Genomic DNA, 27,986 nt, shown 5'->3' on the forward strand with positions numbered 1-27,986 from the left:
ATAGATACGGGACAATGACGGCTTTCAGTCACACACAGCCATGACGTAGTATTGTGAACAAAAAAAATCACAAAATCTGGTGACCTGTGTTTGGGATAATAAAACAAAATAAAGTTGAGTGTTCGTCTGCCAGTGAAAATGTAGTCTAAAATAAGTCCATAGTGCATGGGATGTATCAGATACCGCCGCCATTGCCATGGAAACGACAGCCTCTTGCACGTTGCGCAAGTCTCGAAGGGGCGGATAAAAGTGTACTGCGCATGCCCAGAATGCGTCTCCGCCATCTTACCGGCTAATATTTTATGCATGCATGGTTGTTGATTTGTTTAGAGTGATTTGGTGTTCATCATGTCTCGCCGTAAACAGGCCAACCCAAACCGGGTGTCAGGTAAGTTTGCCTGTTAACTTGAATATTGTTTCTCAACATCTTTGAAAGTGTGATGTGTGGATGTAGCGAGTGATGTCAAGTTGTCAGACGAAGCCGGAAGCCAGAAGATCTCCGAAGTTAGTGAGCGAGAGTCTCTCAAAGTATGAGTTTATCCTTTTGTATTCGCTTCAGTGGGCTGGCTCTTTTGTTGGGATGCGGGCGGTGTTTTATCGTTCATCTGTCACCTTTCTTACCTGGAAATTTCCCATACCACGATGCCGCGCTGCTAGTTTTAGTCCCCGGAGCACCGCGGATTTTCACCAGAAAAGTTTTAGATTACTTTTTTTTCTGCGTGATCGATGAGAGAAGTTTTTAAAACCCTTCAAGATTTCTCCATCCGTACGAAGTCACGTCCGCCGGTATTGAATCATTCAAAACCGTGAATAAGTTTTGACGTGCTTTTTAATTACGTTACAGAGCGCATCCTGCTTGACTCAACCTGTTAGACCCTACGATTTTTTATTTATATAATATTTTAACTTTAATTTTTGAAGTGAAAACTTCGATGCGTGAAGGCACCCGTAGATGGGAACAGGAAATGATGCAGTGTGGAAATAAAACGTCCTCTTGAAAATGGTGGGGTTTTGGAATGTGAGCTCTTTGCTCTTAAGACCTTAGGCAAACAAAATGGCTGACAAGTAACGAGGTGTTGAATTCTACCTTCGCGTTACCTGCAAGCGCACCTGAATATTTTTTATGAACCTGATCTAACTGTCTCTTTTACCGCGTTTTTTGTTCTAACTCATTAAGGTTTCGAAAAAAAATAATGTTGCGTCAGTTCGTCCGATGGGTGGAAAGTGCTGTGAGGGATGCAAGTTTGTTCTTGAAACTTTAATTGTACATCTATGATATGCAAATGAGTTGCCACGAAGGGCAGGCCTCATCACGTTTTTGTTCGCTTGCTCCAAAGAGTCCGACAGAGTGTAAACGATTAAATAAAGGCATATTCAATGTCATATTGCCAGTTGTCCAGGGTATTTAGTCGTGCCCCAAACTCAAGGAGTTTTTTATATGGTCGTTCAGTCCACCACAACAGGTGTGGCCCCAGATACACAAGTTTTGCCTGGTCAGTCGTTGCCATATGTTAATGATAGAGAAGAGATGTATATCAATGTTGTGAATTTATTTGTGCGAGGTGGACAAAATTAAGAATTTTTTTTTTCATGTTTCCATGGTAACTAATGAGAGCAATTGATATTTATTAATTAAAGTGATGGAATGTGCTATCGATTGTCTGATTGATTTGGAAATTATATTGGGAGCAAGAAGGAAAAGAAGAAGGACTTCCTCTTTATTTTTCTAATTTGTGGTTGTCTTTCCTGTTACTAGAATCTGCTGTGGTGTAGTTTTGATGAGTCCATTTCTGACCCTCAAGCATATGGTAAAACAACAAGGCCAAGGTCATCATCATATTGAACTAAAAAAAATGAAATTCTTAGTAAATTCTTAGTTATATTTTGGAGTCAAATAGATGCCAATTTATCTTCAAGAGCATGGTGTTCTTTTTTTTTTAATCAAGGCAGGCAGTCACTATAGGGGAGCCACTTTATGCCAGGCATTCATTGTTATGCAAATGAATGGTGAAAAGGTGTGCTAGATTTTTCACTATGCTGAGGCCGTTCCCTCCTCAGTTTCCTTTACTTCTCGGTCGGTAAATGCAGAGCTCTCTTTCATCACTTAAAATACCATATGGGTGGAATTTTCCACTCCCCAAATTAGTTTTGCTTGCGCCACTAAATTCCCCTCCAATTAGCATATGCCTTCAGTGATGCCAAATTAAAAAAAAAAGTTCCATCGTTACAGCCTGAGAAATCTTCGCAGGTAACCTACCATTCTATCTCAGACTACCAATCTATTTTTAGATCTTTCAGCACTTGCTTCAAACGCTTTTCATGCGCCATTATAATACTATTGTTCGTTTCTCAACTGCCGCCACACCAATGTATGTTGTTGTCTGCCGACTAAAATCTGCATTAAAAAGCACCATGGCATTAGTTTCTTCTAAGGCATCATTAAACATTACAAATGTGAAGAGAATACTGCTACGGCACAGGAATTTTTAAAACGCAAAGTTTCATAATGAAAAACAATTTTTCAGTTTATTTGATTTGTTAGTTTTTAAAGTTAAAAAAATAGAAGGGTGAAAAATAAGTCCACAAAAAAAAAATACGAAATGAGTCATCATATGATTTAAGTAAACAAACGTCTAACCTTGCATTCAAAGCATTTGATGGATGGAAGGATGGCTTGGAGGAAATAAAGTCCAAAATGTTATTGTTTTATGGGACCGACCTGTAAGTTGACACGAACACATATGAGGTAGAATCAGAGAACTTTACTTGCATCTAAGTTGAAGAATTATTGAATTATCCATTAATTACGGGTGACACTGATCCTATGGGACTTATTGCTGCCAGTTTTTTTATTAAGCTAACTCTTTATCAGAATTCTGGTGTTTTGTTTACTTGGTAAAATAGTTATCTCCGCTGTTCAAAAATAGTCCTTAACAAAAGTAAAAAATAATGGGTGATCATCTATCGGATTTAGAAAAAAACCAAAACAATACATTATTATTTTGGAGGTGAAGGTTTTATACCGAATTGATTAACTGCCAAACCATCAAGGTCTATACATTATATATGGTGTAGTTGTCTCAAGGCCACTGTGGTCTTTATATTACTCCTTCCAAATATTGTTTTATTGTTCACTATTTATCATACTGAAAATACCAACTGATGGGTGTACCATGTCTGAATGAGGATAGATGATATTTTGAGAATTCGTATGAGTAAAATTCTATCATAGAGACTGCCGACCTTCATATCTCCTCTGGGTCGAGTCTTTAATAATTAACCACTTAATAAGTTAAATTCATCAGATGTTGGAACAAGCTGGTAGATGCGAGAGAAAAAGAAACATGTGATAACTTATGCTAAATTTGGTGTGAAATAGAGCATGTTTTATCATTAAGCTATGTTTACAGATACCTGTTAATATACCAATATGTAATATCTACTGTTATTGGTGCAAATTTACAAACTTCTGCCATTTTTAATTTCTTTTGTAATTCTGAGTTTTGGGAATCTTAGCCATCCCAATTCAACAGGTGGGATTGCCAAAGTTATATCAGGGAGAGGGTTGATTTATTCAAATTGGGACAAGTTTTAATGTATTTAACATAGAGTTTAATGTACTGTAAACAGCACACAAGAGAGAGCAATTTTTGTGACATTTTTGAGAAAATCATGAAGTTTACAAAATTCACAGCCATTTTTCGCAAAACATTTTTATTCTCACAGACGCTACAAAATTATAAAATAGAAAACATTTAAAGGTTCAGTATACTGTGGAATACTTTATTTTCGCTGGAATTAATTTTTGCTGAAAAAGCTTTTTGGGCATTTTTTATGGATTTTATTTTCACTGATTTTTGATGAGTTTAATATGAAATATAGGAAAAAAAGTACATTCACTGGATTTTATTTTCACGGAATCATCTCTTCAGCGAAAATAGCGAAAATAAATTCCAAGCGAGAATAAAGTACTCCACAGTATCAGTACTTTAAATGTCTTTATGAAGTTTGATTTTCATTCTGCTGGAAAAAGTCTCTGCTGAAAATAGATGGAGAAACTTGGCCTGGGGTTCTCTATAGTCCAACTTGAATAGTAACCATGGTGATAGTGCAAGTGTGAAAGTGTGATGTTTGGACTTGCGAACTGCTTACATTTGGTAATTACCTAAGAATTTAAATGGTGTATTCTCACATGGTCCCCACTGGTTGTCATTGTTATGTCAAGTACTCCACCAAACCTATTGTGTTTAGCAGTAGATCTATAGGGTGGAATTTTATCCTGTGTTCTAGGGGGATTATTGTTACTTCAGAAAGTCTGGAAACTTCCAGGTATTATTACTATTGTCTTCAGGGTTTAAAACTACTTATTGTGGTGACTCAGCAGCTAGTGTATTTACCCTTACTTCGTTTAGTGTTTTATGGAGAGGGCTTTACTGTAAAACCCAGTGATGTTTATTTCCTTATTTGTAATTGACATAAACATTTCACAGAGTTTTAGGAAGTGACTGGATGGATTTCTTTTTGTAAACATGTTTTTTTTTTTTTAGTTGTGAATCTCATAAAAAGATGATGTATGAAACTCGGGTTATTTTTTTTAATGCATGGTCTCATTATTTATATTTCAGCATTATGTTTTTTTATTCTACGGTACATCTTTTACAAAGTGACAACTTTTGACAAATACCAGATAGTTTATCTAGATTTCCAAAATAAGTTTCAAAGTGACAACCATTATGACCTCAACATGTAATTATACATTCTTGATTTACCAACCTATGTATTAATGAGTTATCTCATGAATATGTAACAAAGGAGACTTTGACCTTGGCATGGAGTAGTACCTTCACAGACCAAAAAAGTGGCCACATCTTTCTCTTGTTGCTTTTTCAATTAATATATTTTTTACTGTCTTTTGCAGAGACTAGCAACTCAATTCAAATCTTTAATTTTTGGTTAAAAGGTGACAAGTTTTTGAATAAAAAATTAATTTGAATAGTTTTGAGTACATGTTTTTTGAAGATGGAAATACTCATTTTACTATATTTTTTTTTCTTTTTAACTTTGTATCCCGTTTTTCCATCAGATCTTTGTCAAATAAGAAATGATTTATTGCAACGGAAGGACATACTCTCTTAAAATTGACTGCTGCAGACATCTTTGATTTGGCCGTCCATTCACCCCGATATAAGTTCTACAACAAACGCATTGTTTCGTTTTGACAACAAAATCAGGCACTTCAAGTAAACTGGAAAATTATTATGTTCATAAAATTCTGAGTTTCCACTTTAGCGGTCTTGAATTCTCTCTCCTGGTTTCAACTTGTGTTGTCTGTGTTTATAAAAATACACCTCTACTCGCCTTTCCAAATTAGATTAATTTAATTATGCAAATGATAATGAATGAATCAGGGATACAATTAATTCTATTGTTCAAGGTTGGTTATTTAGTTACTCTAAAGGTATTTTGTTGCAATGAAAGCTCTAATGTAAAAAAATCAAATGATTGCTTTTCTCAGGGTTGAAAAATTTGTTTATCTTTCTTTTTTGTTTTGCTTTTTTAGAAAGTCTCATTCAACTCTTCCCACTTTATAACAAGTTGTGGAGAAAAATAAATTTTATTATAATTATATATGCTGATGTAGTGTTGTTAAAAACCCAGTGGTTTATATAACTGATTTTGAAAATTGCCCTATGTATAGTGACTAAACTTAAACACTAACTCTTTAAAAAACAGAAAGGTTGCTTTTTACATCACCATGCAAGGTAGTCATTGAGAAAGAAAAAAAAAAGTTGGCACATAGTCAAGTTTTCAAAATGTGAAATGCAACACGTTTTTTTATTCCAGGTTAAAATTTCAACACTTGCCCGAAACAGAGTTGGGTTTTGAAGAAACTTGTTTTCATGCAAAGAATTAAAGTTTTAAATTTTTTTTTAAAAATCCAAACAGTTTCTAGAGAGAGGGAAAAAAAGAGAAGTATTTATAAATTTGTTAACTGCATCCTTTATTGTGAAAAGCGTGTTGGGACACATCCCTTTGTGTGAGAAATGTCTCAGTAATGGCCACTGTTGCTAGGCACCCACATGAAATCTACCACCCAACAAAAGATGGCTGTACCTATATCAGAGGTGCTATGCTGGCAGGCACAGTTTTCACACAATGGCAAAGAAAGAAAAGATAAAAGAGGCACAGAAGATGTTGACCAGGGCGTGTTGATTAATATTCAAATGCCGCTCGCAAAATTGTACCTGTCATTGAGTTTTGCATATTTTGAGGAGGGCCATTTTTTTTTCTTGTTTTCTTTTCCCCAGACATTCCTCTGGGTCATTCGACGACATCAGTTCATCTTGTATATTTACCTCGTTTATTACATGATTTATACATTTTCAGACAACTCAGGTAGGCAAAGGTTAAACGTCTTTTGCTCGCTAAGTTCACCTGGAAAAGAAAAAAAAAAAAGTGTCGCGCCAAAGATGAAAGTTAAAATAAAGATGGTCTGTCCTGTGCTAACTAGTCGGAACAAAGCGAAAGTTTTAGTCTACTCCATCAACTGGCAAAGAATTGAAGAAACTGCCCTCGAATTGTCCTTCCAAAGTTCACAATGACTTGATCAGTGTGCCTTAAGTCAACACAATAGAATGAGTTCTCCAGATCCATTCTTGTACGTTGCATTGTCTGCTACTGCTAAGCATTTTTTTTACTTCTTTGCTTTCTAAACATGGTTTCTTATTGACCGGTTCACTATACACATCAAGTAGTGCATGAATTTGTCTACGTCAGAATTTAGGTTGATGCGGTGGAATTTATGATTTTATTTGAGTTCCTTCGTTGTCATAATTGATGGAGTCTTTCTAGCAGACTACATCCTGGGCTGGGCACTGGTCTACGTGCCTACCTGATGTTAAACAACTAATTAGCATAACAATGAACACAGGTTCTATTATCACCTACTGCTATGGTGATAGGGATCAATAATCATTGATGAGGGTTTTTGTGTGTGTAAAACTGTTGTTTTTTCCTCTCAGCTAGAAATAGCCTGTTCCAATGATGTTTCATTTGATAAACAAGCACTGTTACAGATGCTTAAGTTTTTTGTTTTCATTTACACCTGCCATTTTGTGAGAATAACTCTTTCTCTACATTTTTTTTGGTAGAAGTTAAGAGAATTTGATGCAAGATTTTTGAGTGCACTTTGAATTTAATAATTTACAATCTATTGGGAAAAAGCTGTTTTTTTAACTAAAGTTTGACAATATAGGTGTGTCCTCTGAGTTTGGATAAATTATGGGCTGTTTCTTCTCTTGTTTGTGTAGAATCAATGGCTGTACATGAATTAGGGTAGGTATTCGGTGCCAAAATACATGTGAACGGGCCACTATTGTCTAGTTTGTGCATAGATGGGTCAATGCATGTAAGCTGGACTTTTATAGAGGGGGTCGATACAATCTTGCTCATTGCAGCCTCAGTTAGACTTGTATGTTTACATACAATTTTATTAGTGGAAGTCTTTATCAGCGATGGCAACATTGTGAAAGTGAATGGTGCTCTCCATCCTTCCTGTTTGGACCTGCCCCTCATTTGATCAGGCTGCCACCCCTTTCCCGAGAAATGGTTTCACCAGGAATTTGCCATAGTTACTAGGCACCAGGTCAAAGTAAAATGATAATGCAGACTGAAAATTGGAAGGATGCTGACTGCACTTTAAGAATTGCTACATCATCTGTACTTGAAGGGGAAAGCGCATGCCATGCCGATAAATGTATTACCAAGGTAAATTGCAACAATGTGTCAGGGAAAAAAGAAAAAACCTGCAGCAAGTCAGGGGTGGTGTTTATAGTTTTATTTAAAGGGGGGTATAAAGATTAATGTTTGTAAAGGTACTTGGTGGCCTTGTCAGCAAAGTCTGTGGACCAAGATTTGACTTGGGGGCAGGGCCCATTTGCATAGCTGTGTTAGTGTTTTACCTGGTATAATTAATGAGCATGAGAATTGAGCCGTCCAACTGCTCACAGGGGGGGGGGGGGATGCAGTGTGTCAAGAGTAGATCTACTCCTACTTTGGTTAATTTTGATAAAAAAATGAATTTTATTACATTTGTATATGTCTGTGTATACGTGCTGTAATGCTTGGTGACCATCCTCGTGTGATTTTTAGGGTCGTGCCTGTGTGCCAATTCAAAAAAGACCAAACTCTAACTCGTCACGCTGTGCATAGACTGTGCATAGACCTATTATTGACATAGGGTTTAAATATCCCTTTGAGCCAATGATGCCATTCAAATTAGTCTTTGAAGAAATTGCAAGACGAATCGTGAAAAGAGCTGAGCTCTGTCTGCGAATTCCTGGCAACTTATTCCCAGGGAGTGAGAGAAGTGCAATGTCTCTTTTTCAAGTCAACACTGATGGAATTTTACTTAATAAACTAGTTTTTTTTTTTTGTAATTGTTTATATATGGCTGTTGAAATTCTTACTTATAGTAACCTTGTTGCCAGGGGAACTGCATCGAAAATGTGGGCGATGCCAGTTGAACTTTAGTGTGGAAGTAATTATCGTCGTCTTTAGTTTTTTTTTCTAAACAGGAAATTCCTAGTTTGAAACCTGACAAAGTTCTGCATGCTTCTCAGTTTGCATCTCATTTGGTATTCAAGTAGGTGGGGTCGAGACAGGTACATTTCGTCTGCAATCCAAGGAGATAAATCAACAATGGTAGCTTCACTGATGATAATGAAAGCTTTTTAGAACAATTAGATTGCAGTGTTCTTGACATAAAAGTTTTATTTGGTAATTTTTTTTTTTAGAGATTTGTGTGATATATATTGGAGGTGGTTTATTTCATCTCCTGGACTTTACTCCTAGACACTTAAGTGGTCGTGACCTCCACGTTATAATCACCATCATCCTTTTATACAATATAGTGTTCGGTCATGGTCGAAAAATTCCCTTTTTCGCTGCTTTGGATCTGTACTACTTGGCATGATTCAAGTTTAAAAATTTGTTTTTCTTGGGACAAGTAAAAGAACAAAATGAAATTCCTGTAGTGGGTTATCTGACTTTTTGAAGGGTGATTTTTTTTTGGATAGAGGGGAGAGGATTGTTGATCAATCCAACACATTGCAATCTACCCTGATTTTTGTTCCCTGTTCAATTGATTATCCTAAGAAAAAAAAATAATAGATAAAATATTAATTCTACTAAAAGGATGAGATAGTGATTTGTATATATATGTATATACTTAGACTACAAATGTCATGGGATCCGTATTCATACAAAAGTGCTACAGAGAATGTCCATCAAATAAATTGGAAAAAAAAATCTCATTTGATACTCTTTGACTTGATTGAAGATGTCGTCACATCCATAGTGACAATCAGATGTGGAAGGAATTCAACTACTATGAAATTGTATTTGAAAAAAAAAATATTTAAATACAAAATTCTGATGGATATGCTTGGAAAGAGTAGATATTATTTTTTGTTTGTTATGTTCTCCCTCGTATCCAGGCTGTTGGCAACACAAGTTTTGGATTAAAATGTTTGTTATGATTCTTTTGTCAATATTGACTTGGTGTAAAAAAGGATTCAGTATGGACCTTGGTATGGGAACTATGGCTTCATTCTCATGTTTCATGTACTGTGGCAAAAGTTGTGATACCTTTCAGAAGGGATTACACCACTATGTTTGCAGGTACGGAAGGTACCTTAAGTGAGGGGGGAGGTGGATGATTTATCAAGGTTGTTTGCACTCACATTCTCTACTACAGTAAGTTAACTGCGATAGGTGTGAGAAGTTCCTTGTTTGACATCTGTTATGTAAATAATTGTTCTTTTGAAATAGAATGGTGTCAATAGCATCTATATTGAAAGTAAATGTGGCAAACTTCCCCACTAACTTTAAATGAGTTTTTTTGTTCTCATTTCTAATAATCAGATACTTTATATTTGACCTTTGTTCATTATTGTTCTGATTGATTTTTAGTTTTGCTATCAAGTAATTAAAGTCTGTTGTTTCTATGGAAACATCCCTCATTTATATAAATAATTAATTCCTAATGTGGGAGGTGAGGGCATGGTCCGATTAAGGGTGTTGCTACACATTACATTCATGATGGATCCCATGTGACATAAGTAATGTGTGTAAAATATCTTCAAATGCGTGCTGCGTGACAACCGCTGCCCTTTAGCAGAAACCAATTTTTAATATATAGCAACAGTTGTCATGATGATTTTTCTTGATTTCATTATGTCTTTTTTTTTTATTACTGTCCTCAAGTCTCTCAGTATTTTCTCTCATTCTTGTCATCGTTGCCGATGACAATAACCCCAATCTGTGTTATTTTATTTTCCCTTTGTGCTTGCGGAAAAGCAGTTTGAATTGAATGAATCGGTGAGACGCATAGAAATACAATCTTCAATTGTCACAATTTACTTCCATTCACTAGCACTGTAATCTCCGAGCGGTTGTTATAAACCCGGGCGTATGTGCTAATTGTGTTGCCATGGTAACCTCTGAAGTAAGAGCCAGGTGGATTATTTACAAATGAAAGTCTTCTGGGGTTTAACTCATCAATATGGCTGTCATGGCAACCAAACAATACTGAGAATGAAGAACTCCATACACAAATGAACATCGAGAGGAATGCAAATGCAACAATTGTGACGAAACGCAGAACATCAATGTAATTTGGTTTTCAAACGAGTATTGATAAGTTTGAGCAAACAACTTCATTTTTGTCCCTCCACTGAAGAGGCTGTATGTAATTGTGTCGTAGGAAATAATATGCACTAATATATAATGCTGTGAACGCTTTATTTGCGTTAACTCTCCGTAGTGTCGCTATTATCATTAAAATAAAGAATGGAAACCTTCTTCAACACAGGCTCGATCTTTTTGAAGTTGAGGAATTTTGCCACATAGCATTCTTGTTTCATTCAAGATGGGTATTGATACTGTGTGTACAATTGTTTCATCCCTTTTTGTTGTATATCAAGTCAGCTGCTTTCTGTTTATATACTATGTGTGGGGCACACAATTCACCTTGCCTTTGATGTCAATCAAATCTACATTTAGTTTTTATATCAAATTTTTGCTGCTGTCATTTTATTGGTGTTTTTTTTTTCAAACACATTCCTCTCCATCTTCTTTAAGACTTATTTGTTTTCCTTTGTCAAATAGGTAGTAATTGGTTCACAGCCAGATGTATTTTCTTTCAAAATATAACTATTTTCTTTAAACCAAGTTTTGGACTATACAGATGGATTTTATTTAATAATGTGATTACCTCATTTTGAAACGTTTGATAACTTTTTTCGAATGGAAAAAAAAAACATGGCAAATATTAAGCGGGACCTTTTGGAAGAGTCTGTAGCAATGGATGTTTCTACGTGTTAATTTGGATGAAAGAGAAACAGGAAGTTTAACTGCTTCCAAGAATTCTGATTCTTATTCATCATATATAATTGAATACATATTGTAATTGATGGAACACAAACAAATCTTATTTTCAAAACAGAAAAAATAATAATTCAAATCAAAGCTACAAATTAATGAATAAATAAACAGTTCTGAAAATTATCTAGAATTCACATGAATCTGTAAGTGTGTGAACGAGAACAATTTAACAAAATTGTGTTCACAAGAAAAGATTCTTTGTTGTGTTAATTGAGACAGGTTGTAGACTTAGTTAAAACATTAATGATGGTGCGGAAATTTTGAATTGAATCAACCTGCCTTTGTTTATGTCACAATTTCAATTGTCAATACTGTTTCTGTCACCATGGCAACCAGTTGGAGGATTCTGATGCATTCTGAATTGCAGCCTAATTGCTACCTTAAAGTTATATGTATAATAATACAACATATGTCAACGTCCTTTTGAATAATTAATTATGATAGATGTCAATTTCCTGTTGGTTAGAAAACGTAATGAAATCTACATCTTTATTTCATTTTCATAAAGAATATCACCTTTCATTTTGCCGTTTATTTCTTCATCTTGGCAGGACTTTTTTGTGATTAGCATTTAATATTAATGAAGTTAAGTTTAACATTCAATCCATATTTGTTTTCGTTTCTCTTTTATACTGGTTATTGGTTACTTTCAGTTCATCTTCTGTATTCAGACAGTTCAAGATGGCAACCGGAAAGAGGAAGTCACAAAACTTGTTTCTATGGAAACACAACCACCTTTGCATCATTAGTACACATTGTATGGTCTCTCAACCACTCAATATTTTCCAGCATTAAGAGTGTCTACATTGAACTTATAAGGGCGCCCATTTTAAAGGCCAAAACCTACTGTGTAATAATTGTTCAACTATTTTTAAGGGTACCATGGCATTCAGATGGGACATCAAGGCAATGGCTCTTTGTGACTTTCGAACCATGTCGTTGTTCTACGTTTGATATCCATTCTAGTTAATTAAAAAAAAAATGTCCTTTTATATTTTTTGAACTCATTGATACACCCTCAGGTTTTGTCCATTGTGTAGTTTCAATTTCAAGGCAAGTGATTCAGTATATGCAGTGAATACCCTAGCAAATGACTGATCTTGTTTTCTATTTCTTGTCTCTTGAGACATATTTCTACTGTCCTGGTAACATCAGTGCATGCATTTAGTGGTTTTTAATTAGATTCTGGACAAATTGAATGATACAATAATTCATAAAATGTTGCTCTGTCGTCGGGCGAACGGGCGGCCGTCTGTGTGTGTGTGTATATGCAGTTGGTTGTCATGACTACAGTGGTATTTGCTGGTATGGCAATGTCCGTGGATGTTTTATACCATAATAAAATAGACCAAATATTATCCATCTATAAGTTGACTTTCCTTACCCTTGTGCGATGTGGATGTAAACAGAATTTGTTTTCATCCTGTGATAGTGTTTTCAAGAGAAAAGGTGTCACAGGTGTACATGTGAGATCAGCTGTTTACCCATGGGGGTATCAAAAATAGGAAATGAGTACATTTTTCATTTTTATTATAATCTCCTGCCATTCTTACTTCAAAATCAAGCAGCTCACTTATCAGCATAAACTGTAATTGCTTATATTTGTTGTCGCATTGTTTTTGAATAACAAGCAAAAAAATGATAATTTTTCTGTTTGACTTTGATGCTGAATGTAATTAGTATGTGCCATCAAAGTTAAGTACAGAAATTAAGTTTAGAAATCTTGACCAAGCTGAATTTTCTGTGCATACCTGTGTGACATCATTCGTTATCTTTCCCTCACCTGCCACAGTCCATACATGCGTGAACAACATGTCATTATGGTCTAGTTACTCACACACAGATTAAAATTCACTTGTTTGATTGAAACTCTGTAGAATCCCTGTTTAAATAATTTAATTAATGATTTTTTTTCGTGTCAGATTCGTATTCTCCCGTAACCCATGGACAGCAAAATTGGGTACTTGCTGTTCCACCACTATCTTTTCAGTACTCCATATCCTTGCATACGAATAATAAGAAGCTGCCTCTCCACCAAAATGAAACCTTTATATGTGTGTGCTGTAGCTTTCTATTCATGGTGACATAAATAGTTAGATTATTATGTAAAACCCAGTTGAGCATCATATTGTGCCTCAGTGTAAGAGTATCTCCTCAATGGCTTGTTCCATTTTGAACACAAGGGGTGGCAGCTACAGGATACAATGCAAATAAAGCTTGATGTGTTGAAACTTGTTAGGCTCATTAAAAAAATGTTGGAATGTTTCCAATTTCAAGCACTGGCATTATTGAGGTTAAATTGATCCTTCGTTACCTTGGGCGTTTGGTAAACTGTTGCAAATTTATGTGTGTAGCGGCCCCCCCTGTTAATTAAAGTGGAATGCTCTAAGTAGTGTTAGCCATCATTTTTGACTTGTCATTTCCCATTGCTAATCACAACAGAGCAGTGTAGAATAATGAAATTGTTGATATAAATTTAACCACAATTAGAGGAGCTCTCTGACTAAATGAGAAATACCAATAAAGCCCGAATACGAGACAAATTAATAAATGGGCAGGGGCTGGATTTTGCTGTTGAATGTTAATTGAATTAAATACCTCATTCTATTAATAATTTTTTTTCAAAAATATTTGTTCCTTCTTAAAAAAACCTGTCAGTAAACAATTTGAAAATAAAAAAAACAAAAAAACTTGTATACATTTTTTTTTTTTGATTTCTCGGAGTAGTGATATTCTAGAGTGAATAGATGTCAGAGAAAGCCGAATATTGATTAAAAATATGAATAATTGAGTTGGTTTATAGAAGAATAGAGGCGAGAGCATAGACACTATAAAACTTGCCTGTGCCCCATCATTTTTTTCTAAACATAGCAACCATAACTGTAGTCTCTCATTTGCATATTGCCAAGTCATGTGATCACCTCAGTTCAGTTGGTATGAGGAGATGGATGAAGAAGATGACAACAGCATCACTATGGGGGAATCGCAGTGAGTATGGAATGGCTGCAATTTCCAGCCCTTAGGATAGCGGTCAAATAATGTATGGTAGGGATAGCATAGTGGATAAATTGCCGCTGATTGGTTTATCAAAGTCTTGATAAAAATGCTTTTTAGTTGAATCTATACCAGTATTTAGTTATACAGATGGTAAGCTCTTCACGAGGCTTGGACAGGTTTACATCCAGTTAATCTATGCATTTTTTTTTTCATTTTTGTAATTGCAAAATTGTGAAAACTCCTGCTTTTAAAGATTTTTTGAGAAGACAGGAAGAAGGAAAAAAATGATGGAGCTATAATTCAATACTTGAATCAAGTTATTTTATGTGTGTGTGTGTGTGTGTTTAAGAGAAATGTATATATTTATATAAAGAGCATGAAACTGATGGAGGAGACTGGCTTTTCTTTCTGCATCACTGTGTTGTGGCATTCTGCACATGCTTGTCATGTCTAGGAATGTTTTCACTTATAGCATCTCTGCTGTGGCAGGTTTTGAGATCTGAACCTGGAGTCAAGGCTGTTGATGGCTGGGGCTGGATATAGAGCAGAGTCTGTATCCTGTGTTTGGGTTCCCCATCTTCCTGCATGATGTCGGCTACATTACAATATCTAATATTTCTATATACATTCTTTGTTTCAGTTTCTCTTCTACTAATTTTCTATATAGGCATGTTTTCTCAATTTACTATTATATACGGTTGTTTCTTTTTTTTATTTTAGTTTTGGGGAATGTTGTAGAAAATATCTAAAGATTGCACCTGCTATAATTAATATTAAGCAAGCGAAAATAATGTTTTTTCTGTTAGTTGTTATAGTTTTCATATATATTTTAATTCTTCTTTTCATTATTCAGATCTTAACCTCAGCAGTTGCGATCATTGATTTTTTTTTTTTTAAATACATTTCATATTTTGCAACCTTTCAATCTAATTTACGACTCAAAACTACAAGACTCTGATAACTTCAGATGATAAGTAGAGCACATTGCACAACTGTGGTGCCGTAACCGTGGAAGCATGCCAGAAACAGACTTTAGACTTGTTACAATAAAAGAATATGTCGTTCCTGCTTTGTGTGTATAATCAGGTACAACCATGACAAATTAATAAGATGTCGCACAGCCCCACCTTCCAACAGATGGCCGAGTGCAACTTAAAACGTGTCCTTATACAAATGGTCGGTTGTGTCTTGCCTTCCAGGCTGAGCTTTTTATCGTTTTACTTAAACTGTTGCTATAAAGAAATGAATTGAAATCATTTCAAATTTATAGCAATTTTTAATTTAAATTAATTTGACTCCTTTACGACATATGTAAAGTGCTAAAAAAAAGATGCGTTTTGAGACAAGCTAAAGAAAATCTTTTCCCATGGAGTAATTAATTTGATGATACAAAATTGATAATAATAATGATGTCATAATGATAATGATGATAATTGATATGTATCATACCGCAGAGCATTATATTTCTATAAATACTTGAGAGTGGCTTTGGTATTTCTAAATTTATCACACATAGTAGAGTTTCCAATGTGCTAGAGTAACCTCCATATATCTCACTGTAAAGTACTGCCATATTGCTTAAATTGTGTTTGCTTTTCTATCGCTGCATTACAAGTTAATTTATGAATGGTTAAAACATTTTTTTCTCTGATGTGCAAATTATTTTTGCTTCAACACAGTGAAAGATGATCATCTGCTGAAATTTTAATTTTCTAATTGATACCAAGGAGCAGCATCAGACAATGGCGGTCTTTCTGGTTGCCGTGGTAATTGGACTGTGATGTTTATTTATTTATACATCATAAAGTGAAATATCCCATGTTATTTTTTTATACTTACATTCCTCCATTGCTAAACTGCCATTCCATGCATTCTTCAGATACAATCGCTTTAAGTTCAAGTGTAAGAAATGACAATGCTGCATGCATTCAGACAAATTAAATTTCAAACAAATTGAAATTATGGATTATGTGCAACAGCCATTTATGTTTGAACAAGAATGGAATGCCTAATCATGAATGAAAAAAAAATAAATAAAAAATAAATATTACAGTCTGAAGTTCGATTTCTGATGGAATTGGAACAAAATGATAGAATGTAACAGCTGTTGGGGCAGTGTTGGGTAATTGTTGGTTCTTGCTTGGTCTCGATATTTATCCTTGTTGCCATGGTAATAAGGATGTGTGTGTATATATAGTATATATACATGACAGGTGGATGGATGTGTGTGTGAGGGGGGGGGGCTAAAAAACAAGTATGATCAGGGCGATGTTGATAAGGGAAGTGAACAGGTTTAATTTTTAGAGTAAACAATAGCGTGGGAGAAAGAAAAAAATACCTTAACCTCATCAGGAGCATTATTAATAGATAAAATGAAAGCAGCTGACATTGGTTGCCATGGTACTCAACATCCTCTCTCGGTCTGCTATAAAATTTGATGGTAGTCATTATGTCAAGTCGGTCCAACCAGCCGCCCCATTTCAATCATCGTGGATAAAATATCGCATTATGACACGTTTAGTTCCATAAATGATATCTTTAGGTCCAAATGATGTATCATTCGCTGAGTGGGGTCAGACTCTGCATCTGCATAATTGTTTTTAATTTACGATGACAGGTATACATAAATGTGGATATACTGTTGTCATAACGATCCATTTGTAATTGTAATTTCATAAATTGTTATGTTTCAATTACTAAATAGACAAAACAAAGATGGCTATATGTAGGGCAACAAAATACCATATTTTGGCTATGATTTGCCTTCTCTTTAATTGTGACAACATCCTATTACCATACCATGCCTGTAATCTTTCTGACAAATCACACATGTGAAGTTACCACTTTCATGAAATATCAATTTTTATATCTGATCATAAAAATTTATGATCCTCAAAAATGAATTTTTTTAGTAAAACCTTTTTAGATGTCTTGTCATAATTACATATATTGATTGCTGTTTTTTTTTTTTTTTTTTTTTTTCTTAGTTGGAGCCGGTGATGATGAGGCAAAGATAACAGAGAATGTCACTATGGTGATGGAAAGCACGGGAGGTGATGTGATGATGGATAGTGCTCTAAACATTGATACAAATAAAGATGCAAGGATACAAGAACATCTGAGAAAACTAGCCAGTCCCAAGAAAGCTGTAGCAGCAGTGAACATCGCTCACGGCGGGGAGAGCAAAGTTTCCGCCGGTGGAGATGGAGGAAAAAAGAAAACTGTATCTGTATCTGATTTGATGAGTAGTGATGTTGAGTCACAGGGTCTGCCGGAGGATGGACGTTACGAAGTCTGGGATGCTAACTCGGAAAGCAATTGTTCTATGCAAAACAGTTTCGGTAATAGTTACAGTGGTAGCGAGGGTTCTCAATTTGGCTTAGATTCCAGCCAGGATGAGACTGCATTGGTTACCATGGAAACCAGTAATGCCTTCAATAATTCTCAAGAACCCTTTAATGCCAATACACCAATGGGTAAAGGCTTCCGAAAGAAGAAAGCCAGACACAATGATGATGACGCACAACTGGAAGATAGTGATGAAGACTGGGACGTTACTAAAATACGTAAGCGGAGAAAAGGATACAGTGGAAACCGATATGGGAAAAGGAGAAAAAAGGTAAACAACATTTAAGTTCCAAGTGCTTTTTTGTACTTGTATACCCTTAACAGAATGTCTTGTTAGTTTTAGGTATATTGATTAAACCCTTTCACTGCCATTTGTCAACTTTTGTTACCTTCCACACAAAGTAGTGTTTAGTAAACTTAAAAAAATCAAACCAGATTAAAGTGCAAAATTGTGCCACATTGCAAAATAAAACGTGAAATTGAATGATTCTATAGTATCTATAAGGTAATATTAATTTGTTTGATCTAATATTAACACTGACGTGAGAGAAAATTACAGAAAATATCAAAAAATGGCACTCTCATTATGACATGAGAAATAATGTGATGGTGAGAAAGTTAACTTTATAAGAAAAAAAATTCTGATTTTTATATAAATCGCACACAGTTCTATAAACTAACCAAATTTCAGCATTTTTCAAAAAAATCATCAAAATTGTCTTGTCCTTTTGTACATTAGAATTTTAAACAAATCTTTGAATTTGATGTTTATCTATTATTTGATTTGAATTTGTTCAAAATAAAACTACATTTCTATATTTAGTTGTTTGACACTGCCCTCATTTTTTGCGTTCCATTCAATGTGTCAATATTTTGTCTTCGTTTCCACAGTAAAAGTCACCTAACATCACCTCTCACAACATTTTTTCCCCAAAAAATTTCACCATAACAATTTTTTCATAATTTTTCAAAAATTGTTCTTCAAGACTTGTAGGCAATAAAAAAAATCATGAGTGATCGAACCCAAAAAATATAGAAAAATACATAGAATACATAATACGTAATTATTTAGTGAGATGCACCACCATGGGAGTATCCCCATGTTAGACTTTAATAATGAAGTTACAATATGAGATCTATTTATAATTTTAAAATTGTAGCACTCAAGTGTACTTTTTAATTAATACTTGGCAGCGTATGGAATGCATGGTGCATCTTATGAAGACTATACAAACCAGGATTACTATTATATCATACAAATGTTTTTTTTTTTTTTTTTTAATAAATCTTTGTTTTTTTGTGCTATCTTTACAGAGTAAACCACCTGCTCCAGGAGAAATTGATGAATCAGACAAAGGCATGTTTACCTGCCAGATATGTCACAAGGTAACAGAAAGTGCCCATGAATTCACCCTCCATATCAGAAAACACAACGCCATGGACTGCCACAACTGCAAGATATGTAGTAAAAAACTCAGCTCCGCTAGTTCGTTGGATCGTCACATGCTTGTGCACTCGGGCGAACGTCCATTCAAATGCAAGATCTGTCGCCAGGCTTTCACCACCAACGGTAACATGTATAGACATATGCGCATCCATGAAAAGGACAGTAAAATGAACAGTGTGACGATCGCTAATGATTACAGTGTTCCGAGGCTTAAACTGAAGAGTAAGAGACGCCGACTGATGGAGATCCCGCCTTCGCCACCAAAAGTAAAACTTGAACCCATGGATGGAGAGATCAAACCAGAGACTGATAAAGAAATGAAAGATATAGATAGCAAAGAAGAGCTGAGTTGTCCAATTTGTAGCAAAACATTCCTTTGTAAATACGGTCTACAAACCCACCAGGAGATGCATCCAACCATTGCCCAGAGATGTACAATCTGCGACTGTGCCTTTAAGACACCACGTGGTCTACGAATGCACATACTAATGGCACACAAAAGTAGAAAAACTGGCGTGCAGCCATCTGGACCGGCTCACATTCCAGTTGGCTTTCAAGATCTTGGATTTGCTGAGTTTTCCTCCACAAAATTCCCACTTATAGCAAAGTCGTGGTGCGAGAAGCACGTGAGGAGATGCAGCAGCTCTTTGCATCAACATGTCTGCCGTACATGCAACAAAGCATTCCCTTGTGTCAGTGCCTTGAATTTACATGTTAGTTCACATGGTACAATTAAAGCAGATACCTCCGATGATGGGGAAGGTAATAAAAAAATACTGTCACAGCATGATTTCATGTCGGCTCTTAAGCTAAATCCACATAAGAAACTAGATGAAACTATCGAAAATAAAGACCCAGCAATCAAGTCCAACCAGTACATCATTATCATCAGAAAACCAGCTACTGCAAATGGTAATGGTACGACTTACCAAGCAGCTGTACCTGCAACCATAGTAAAAACAGAAGTTCCGCCGCGGAGTACCGTGAAACTCAACATGGTCAAATCACCTGTCAGTATTGCACCCAAGCCTCGAATGGAAAACGAAAATGATTTCGCCGATGTACAACAAATCTTAAAGGTCACGTCAAGCTCATCTAATCCTATGTATCCGACTCAGTCAGCAGCCACAACTGTGATGTCAAATTCGACAAACCGACCTATGCCGCCACTGCGTAGAATGCCACAACAACCGATCATGCCACGCCCCATAGTCTGCAATGTACCACCGCCTCCTCCACCTCCGCTAAAGTGTGGACAACTAAACAACATCCATATCAAGCAAGAGATTCATCATCAACCAGAATTGTTATCTCCTCTCATCATGACGCCGGAGAATATGATGGCCCAGAGTGTGACACCGGAAGATCTGAGACTGCACAGTAGCGATGGAGACGAGTCTGATGACATCATCACTTTTGACACCAACATCAAAAAATCATTAAAGAAAACAAAGAAGTATGCCTGCAAATACTGCAAAGAGGTATTTCCACTCAGTAGGGCGTTGAAAAGTCACATTAGAAGCCATTTTGGATTGACACCGTACAAGTGTTCCATGTGTAACTATTCCAGTGCAGACAAAAGTACCCTTATTCGACACATGAGAACGCATAACGGTGAACGGCCATTCATGTGTCAGATCTGTGAGTTCGCGTTCACCACCAAGGCAAACTGTGAACGCCATGTAAAGAAGAAGCACAACAAGGCAACGAAGGCTGAAATTGACGTATGCATCTCGTACAATCATTACTTAGCTGACTCATCAGAAAGTACTGAAACGTTCCGTTCTCCAGATACCATCTGTAAATACTGCAATAAAGACTTCAAGTTCTTTCGGGCTCTACGTCACCATCTGCGCTCGCACAGCAGTTGCCGTGAAAAACCATTCCACTGTAAAATATGCGACAATGGATTCTCAACAAAAAATAATTGCATACGACACATTCTGAAGCGCCACGCTAATCTCTCGCAGGTCGAGGTTGAAGCCGCAGTGATGTTTCATGCACCTCTAAAATGGACCAACATTGCTTCAGAGTTGGAAAAGTCCGCATCTGAGTCAGATTCGGGAACAATTGTAAAAGAAGAGTTTGGTGAAGCTGTTGATTTTAGCATCAAATACGGTAGCACTGCCGACTTCAGTGAGGATGATATGGTTGAATCTAATGGTGTTGATCCTGAACCGATGGACCTTTCAGTAACAAAGAAAGCAAACACGGGTGATAATGATGAAATAAATAGTGGTGTGGAAGATGCCAGAAAATTTCGTTTCAGGCCGATTTATCATCGCTACTTCAATGCCGAGTCTGATGCCTTAGACTGTCCTCACTGCAACCTGCAGTTCAACAAAGGATGCTTATTTAAAGAACACTTAAGAACACACAGCAGTGAGAGACCATTCCGTTGCTACCACTGTTCAGCTGCTTTCACTCTCAAAGAAAACCTTGAAAAACACATGGAGAAGCGTCACCAAGAAGTCAACAAACAGGACCACAAAACTTTTCTCCCGACCATTATTTATCCAGCCCAACATAAGCTACTAACCAAAGCTGCCAAGCTAGCCCCTAAAGCCACTTCCAGATCACAAAACAGAGTGCAAGAATCGCCTGTTAAAGCTGTTCCTGTTACCACCATATTTAAGAAGAATTCTCGAAAGAGATCAACCACTCACAAGTCACCAAGCAACAGCATGGGGTCAGACTCGAGCGGTGATCTGGCAAGTGTCTCGCGAATGCTAGCAGCAGCAACCAACTGTAATAATTTTGAAACATTTCTGAAAAGCAAAGCAGTAGTTGAGTGCAAGGAGGAAGATGAGGATGGAGATGATGAAGGTGCCATGGTGATTGATGATAAATCAATGAGTGAACCAACAACTCATACAAAATCTAGAGTTTCTGCAAAATTGAGACGAAACTCCTTCCCAAGCATCAATCAGAAGTTGTCTTGCCCATATTGTCCCCGTACATTCCCATGGATTAGTTCTCTGAGACGACATATATTAACACATACTGGTGTCAAGCCGTTCCGATGTCCACAATGTGGTGTTTACTTTTCTACCAAGTCAAATTGTGAGAGGCATATGTTACGAAAACACTGTAATAACAACGCTGCTGACATCAACTTTCGCAGACTGACTGAACGTCCATTCAAGTGCCACATGTGCATGAGCAGTTCGTTTTCTACCAGACAACGCCTACGTAGACATTACATGATGAAACATCCCGGTGCTTCCATACCAGAATACGAAGGCATTGAAGACATCCAACCAGAAGAAGCTCCTGTGATCATTTCGGGCACTGATTTTGTAAACTTTGAAAACAACGGACTTGACGACTCTTTAAAAGAAACCGACTTTGTAGCACTGAGCCAAGAACTTTCTAAAACTAACTCTGAAGTGATGGCGAAAGCTGTACCAGCAAACGAGGATAGCTTACAGTGCAATGAAGTTCTTGACGAATCTCAAGACAATGAGGATGTCAATGAAACTCCTGCTGATGTATCAAAAACAACTTTCATCAAAGTTGCTAGCCAAGAAACAAAAAGAAAAACTGGTGCTGCTGAAATCAACAAATGTACTGAGATCATAAATGATGCTGAAGACGAGGACGAAGATGATGATGAAGATGATCTGAACTCCAGTAATGCCTCATCCTCGTCATCACCAAAGAAGAGAGGCAGAAGAGCTAGTGAAAGAATTGCTTGCGATATATGTTCTAAGCAATTCAAATATGCCACTACACTAACCAGACATATGCGTATACATACTCTGGCCCATCCGTTTAAGTGTACTGACTGTAACGCTCGATTCACCACCAAGTTTAACTGTCAACGTCATATTATGAAGATTCATAGCAAAAATAAAGAGGACGTTTTGTACATTCATGAAACTCTGTCGGATGAAGATAGCAATGAAAAGGCAGTTAGTAATACAGCAACACCGGTCGTTAGTGCTGATCCTGTTGTGGAAATGGAGCCAAATGAGCCAGATGTACAGAGCAACACTCTTAGCTTTGTTGAGGTGAAATTTGACAACAAAGGAAACAGTTGTAAAATACCGGAAAACTATCACCAGAGAAAGAAGAAGTGTGAAATCTGTCAGAAACGGTTTTGGTCCAAGCAAGAGTTGCAGCGTCACCTCAGAACGCACTCACATGAAAAGCCATTTGCCTGTGAGCAGTGTGATCGTTCCTTTTCACTGAAACACAGTCTAATGCGACACATGCGTGTTCATCAGGATGAGAATGATGAGAAAGATTCAAAAACTAAGGCTAATACATCTGTGGAAGAGCCTAGTGAAGAAGATGCTGCTCAAACTCACAAGCGGCTGAGAAGAAAGAGAAAACCGTTAGAAAAGAATGAAACAACTGGAAAAGAGGCGACACAGGGTGCATCACATTCATCTGTTGAGGGACTTGATCCTGGTGTGGTTGTGGTGAATCCAGAAGCACCCCCGGCATCACCCAAATGCTGTGAAAAAAAAATGCCTTGGGGCGCTAATGATACAATTGAAGCCGACTCTGAGGTGTACATGACATCTGCAGAAGACGACCGTTCTATGTTAATGAAAGAAAGTTCAGAGCCTGATATGTTTACGCCAGGTGACGAGGTCATTGCTTCATGTATGGACAATTCAGATATCATCCAGAATCTTCTTGGAATACACGATTCTTCAGTTATAGACCAGATGTTGGATTCTGCAGACTCGGCAGCTTCTGCGGCTAAGTTGCTTGGTATGGAATAGCCAGCCTGCCGGAAACTTTACAGTATGTATTACAAGTACCGGTACACTTATGGGAAGTATATACTGAACTAAGAAGTAGAATAACGGTAGCCATGCCCATATCTGTATATATTGTATACCATTTTGATGTAATAATTTGTTCCACTTTAACCTGAATTATGCAAAAGCAAACGTTATAACGTTTTACGATTTATCTTGTCTCACTGACACAGAATTAAATGTTTAGGAATTATAAAATCAGAATATCGCAATGCATTGGATAAAAGGTGGATTTTGTTATGGTGACGTGATTGATCTCCAGTATTGGCAAATATTAGGATTTTGTTGAATTTCAATTAATAATTACACTACAATAACAAATGTACAGGGATTATGAAATAATAAAATTATAAATATAAGCCGACCTCAACCTAAATTTGTATGGATTAGGGATAGTTTCACCAATGGTGGCTCAGGAATAAACAGACAATTTTGTTTTGGTTGTTTTCCGACACCCCCCTAACTTGTATATGTGTAAATTAAGATTTTGCTTTACCCGTATGTTGGCTCACTGTGTCGTAGGTCACCATATACATAATCCACAGTTTGTCTGATACCGATATGTATTGGTGGTTAACTAGACATGTTAAAAAACATTTTTTTTTTATTCTAATTTATTTTCTGGCAATTCACAATATGCAGAAGAGGAAAATTGGTAATCAGTTTGACAGCTTTACATTTATCAGCTCTGTCATATAAAAAGTATGCTTTTTAGTGCTGCATGCTTCCTCATGTAGCAGCCTCACTTCTGCGTTTACTTTTTTCATGGTCTGCCTCACCTATTGCAGAATGGTTTCTTCCTTGAAAGAAACCCATCTCTCCTCATCTGCATACTGTGCCTTCTCAGTTCGGTGATTTTTACTTGAAAAACACAAACAAACACTTATTTATTTCATTCTTTTGTTAAACGTAACCTGGTATTCACCCTAAGGGTGTTTCTGCAGCTTGGATTACCAATTGAAGTAAAAGAAACACACATCGTATTTTAATACTTTTCTTATTCAGTACAATTGAACTGAGTTAATTATTGTCAAGGGAAAGAAAAATTATATAGCAATATAGTGAGCTGGTTTTACATCTTGAGTAGATGTAGCAATAATGTTAATAAATGATAATATATGCACATATGTTGATTACAATGCACTTTAAATATGCAAGATTTATGTAAATATTTTTTTTTTTTTTTGTGAAGGCATGATTTTTGTTGTGTATAGACTGCTTAAGACTTACAGAATCAATGCAAAATATTCCACTTTGTGGTGGCATTAACTTAAAATGTACCTCGTCTCCTTTTATAAAGAAAGTGGCATAAACAGACCAACAGGCTTGTGAATTTGAAAAGAAATGGTACAGTGTACATCAGAATAATTATCTATGCAAATTACTGAATCTGCTTAGCATATTAAATTAATAGTTATTGTTTGTAATTCTATGCAAGAACAATTATTTTACCTAAGTGACTGCAGTCAATGGAATTAAATCAATGTTTTTTTTTTCCTATTTAACTTGGTTTATGCTTGATATGCAATTTGGAGTGTTGGTAAATTGAACTTTTTTTGTTATTTCTATATATGCATTATGTTTTGGTTTGATGATTGTCTGGGGAATTTTTCAAAATTCCAAACGATGCAAAAAATTTAACATGTGCCTTGTACACTGAGTACTTGTAAACAACGTTGATCACGCTGACTTTGCAAATAAGTGGCGTGACATAGTCAGGTTTTCTTGCAACTGGGGCATGGTGTACAAATGGTAAATGTACATAGCTTATGCAACCAAAGCTATAATTACAACAGAAGCTAAACTAGACTCTTACACGAGTACATTTTCTTGCATGCTAAAACAATTTAAGCTGCGCATTCTTTTTGAATTTTAAATATTGTCAGTGAGCTATGGACATGACATGTTTTTCAACACTTGGCTCTGTCACAAGAGAAGTGATTAAGTTTTTTGGGTTACACTGCCCTCAAGCACTTTGAAGGAAAATTGTTTCATTTAATGATCTCAATATGCATATTTCCCCGTTCAAAGCTATTAGTTAAAAAATATTGTGGTTCACAGTTTTAATTTCTCTCATTTGCATATATGTATACTTCAGACACCCTAAGTGAATGAATGATCTTAAACATTTACGTTAAATCTCTTTAACCATCACCACTAATACCCTATTTTAAAAATATATGTATTTATCATATTTTGCATTTGTATGCAGATATTCATCCAAATTTGCATCTACAGATATTTGTTAATTTTGTTTATTCTCAAAAAATAGTTTTCTCAAAACTTTGACTGAATCAATCAATACTTTGTGGAAGCTTGATGTATTTTTTTGTGTTTTTTTTGATGGTCTGTTATATTTTAGTGCACTTGGTTTGAAATTAGATTGTGAACCTCATGATATTGGTTACATAGCACTGCTTGTTTATTGTATATTTTTGAAAATTTCATTTATCACTGAATCACAAGCAATTGACTTTATATTTGTTTTCGTAATGAAATTTTATTTTACAGAATTTTCTGAAATATTATTTGTACTTTGTGATTGTACTGGAAACCCATTCTGGGATTGTTTGTTGATTATTACATTTTTAATATTTACTTAGGGTGTTAGAGTGGCCCTCTTTGTGAGAAATTTTACAACCTATTCCAATTATGATAAGGGTGCCTTTTAATAATAATAATAAAGCTAGGGGTGTTTGAAAGTAGCCTCTTTCTCGGCAATTTATTTGTTCAAAAGTTTTTTATGCTGCAAGCACATGATATGTACATTTTTTCTTGCATTCATTTTATCATAACCTGATATTACACAAGTTTGAACATTTTTGCTGGGAGAGTGGAATTTCTTGCTTTGAAAGATATATGCCGTCAATAATTGATTGAAAAGCAATAGCTGATAGTATAAAAACTTTTTTTACACCTTTTTTACAAATGGGGCTGTCAGTTTTTCGTTGTATCTTTGTTTTGTCCATAAGCTATATACCCTGTACATCCAAATATCGGTAGCATAGTAAAGGTCGTACTTTTGATAGTGATAATACTTGTATCCCTTGCCACATTTTAGTTCCAATTTCCAGTAGCATTGTATATACGTGTGGCTTGTCTTTGGTAGTTGGAACTATCTGCTGGTACATTAGGCAGATTCAGGCAAATATATACTAATTAATATGTAAATTAAAGAAAACACGTCTTTTATTGTTTTTTTTGGCATGTCAATTTGAGGATGACTATATCCTCCCTTCAAATGTTTTTCTATGAGATCCCGTACTATTATGGATTAAAATGCAAGAATTTGGTGACTGGTCTAAAGTCGACAAATTAATTTGGTTAATTTGAACTACATGTACATTTGCCTGGAACTGCACCTTTGATCGCCTTTTAGTACAAGTATGTGAGAAACCTGATTTCAAGAGATTGAGCGAAGTGGCAGGGCAGGAAGTGCTTTATAAAATGTACTGTCATAAAATGCTTGTACTATGCAAAGCTAATTATTTTTGTTTATAAGCACTTCAAATAGTAATTACAGTACCTTGTTGAAAATTCTACAAAATCAAACCTGCAAGATTTGTGGAATGTAATAGAATATTAAGCTTTAGATAGTATTTTTTTTTTAAAGCCAACCTTCAACTAGTGCAAGTGGTTCCAGGTTCTCTATTAGGATATATTATATATATTGTAATTTTTTTTAAAATAATATTTCTGGGGAATTTTACAGGTGTGTGTGTGTTTTCTCAGGCTGACGTTTCTATTTACTGTGGTACTATACCTGGATCATTGGAGTTCATATCAGGATCCAGATTTATGTCATTTTTTTTTTCACTTTTGAAATTAATTTTGATAATGAATAAACTCCAACCATATAATATAATGAACGAGTGTCTTTAGTTTTTTTTCGGTTTGTGTACTTTATGCTGAACATGGCACAATTGTAATGTTTTACGGTAGTAATTCATGAAGTTTGAAGTAAGCAAGTTTTC

General features: G+C 35.8%; 1 protein-coding gene across 4 annotated transcripts; it reads left to right on the forward strand.

Moving 5' to 3' along the window:
• Positions 1-239: 239 nt before the first annotated feature.
• On the forward strand, positions 240-27,877 carry LOC100329055 (RREB transcription factor). Of its 4 annotated transcripts, none has more exons than XM_002741640.4 (3): positions 240-388; positions 17,430-18,061; positions 19,105-27,877. In XM_002741640.4, exons 1-3 carry the CDS (start codon positions 349-351, stop codon positions 23,971-23,973), a joined length of 5,541 nt encoding a protein of 1,846 aa, XP_002741686.1. In that variant the 5' UTR covers positions 240-348; the 3' UTR covers positions 23,974-27,877. The 4 variants fall into 4 exon arrangements, with proteins under 4 accessions (XP_002741686.1, XP_077862036.1, XP_077862035.1 ...); XM_078005910.2 differs by lacking the exon at positions 240-388 and adding an exon at positions 416-528; XM_078005909.1 differs by lacking the exon at positions 240-388 and adding an exon at positions 2,654-2,721.
• Positions 27,878-27,986: the final 109 nt, after the last annotated feature.

Source organism: Saccoglossus kowalevskii, chromosome 6, assembly GCF_978046115.1.
Source record: "Saccoglossus kowalevskii chromosome 6, keSacKowa6.1, whole genome shotgun sequence".
In the NCBI taxonomy this organism is placed as follows: Eukaryota; Metazoa; Hemichordata; class Enteropneusta; family Harrimaniidae; genus Saccoglossus; species Saccoglossus kowalevskii.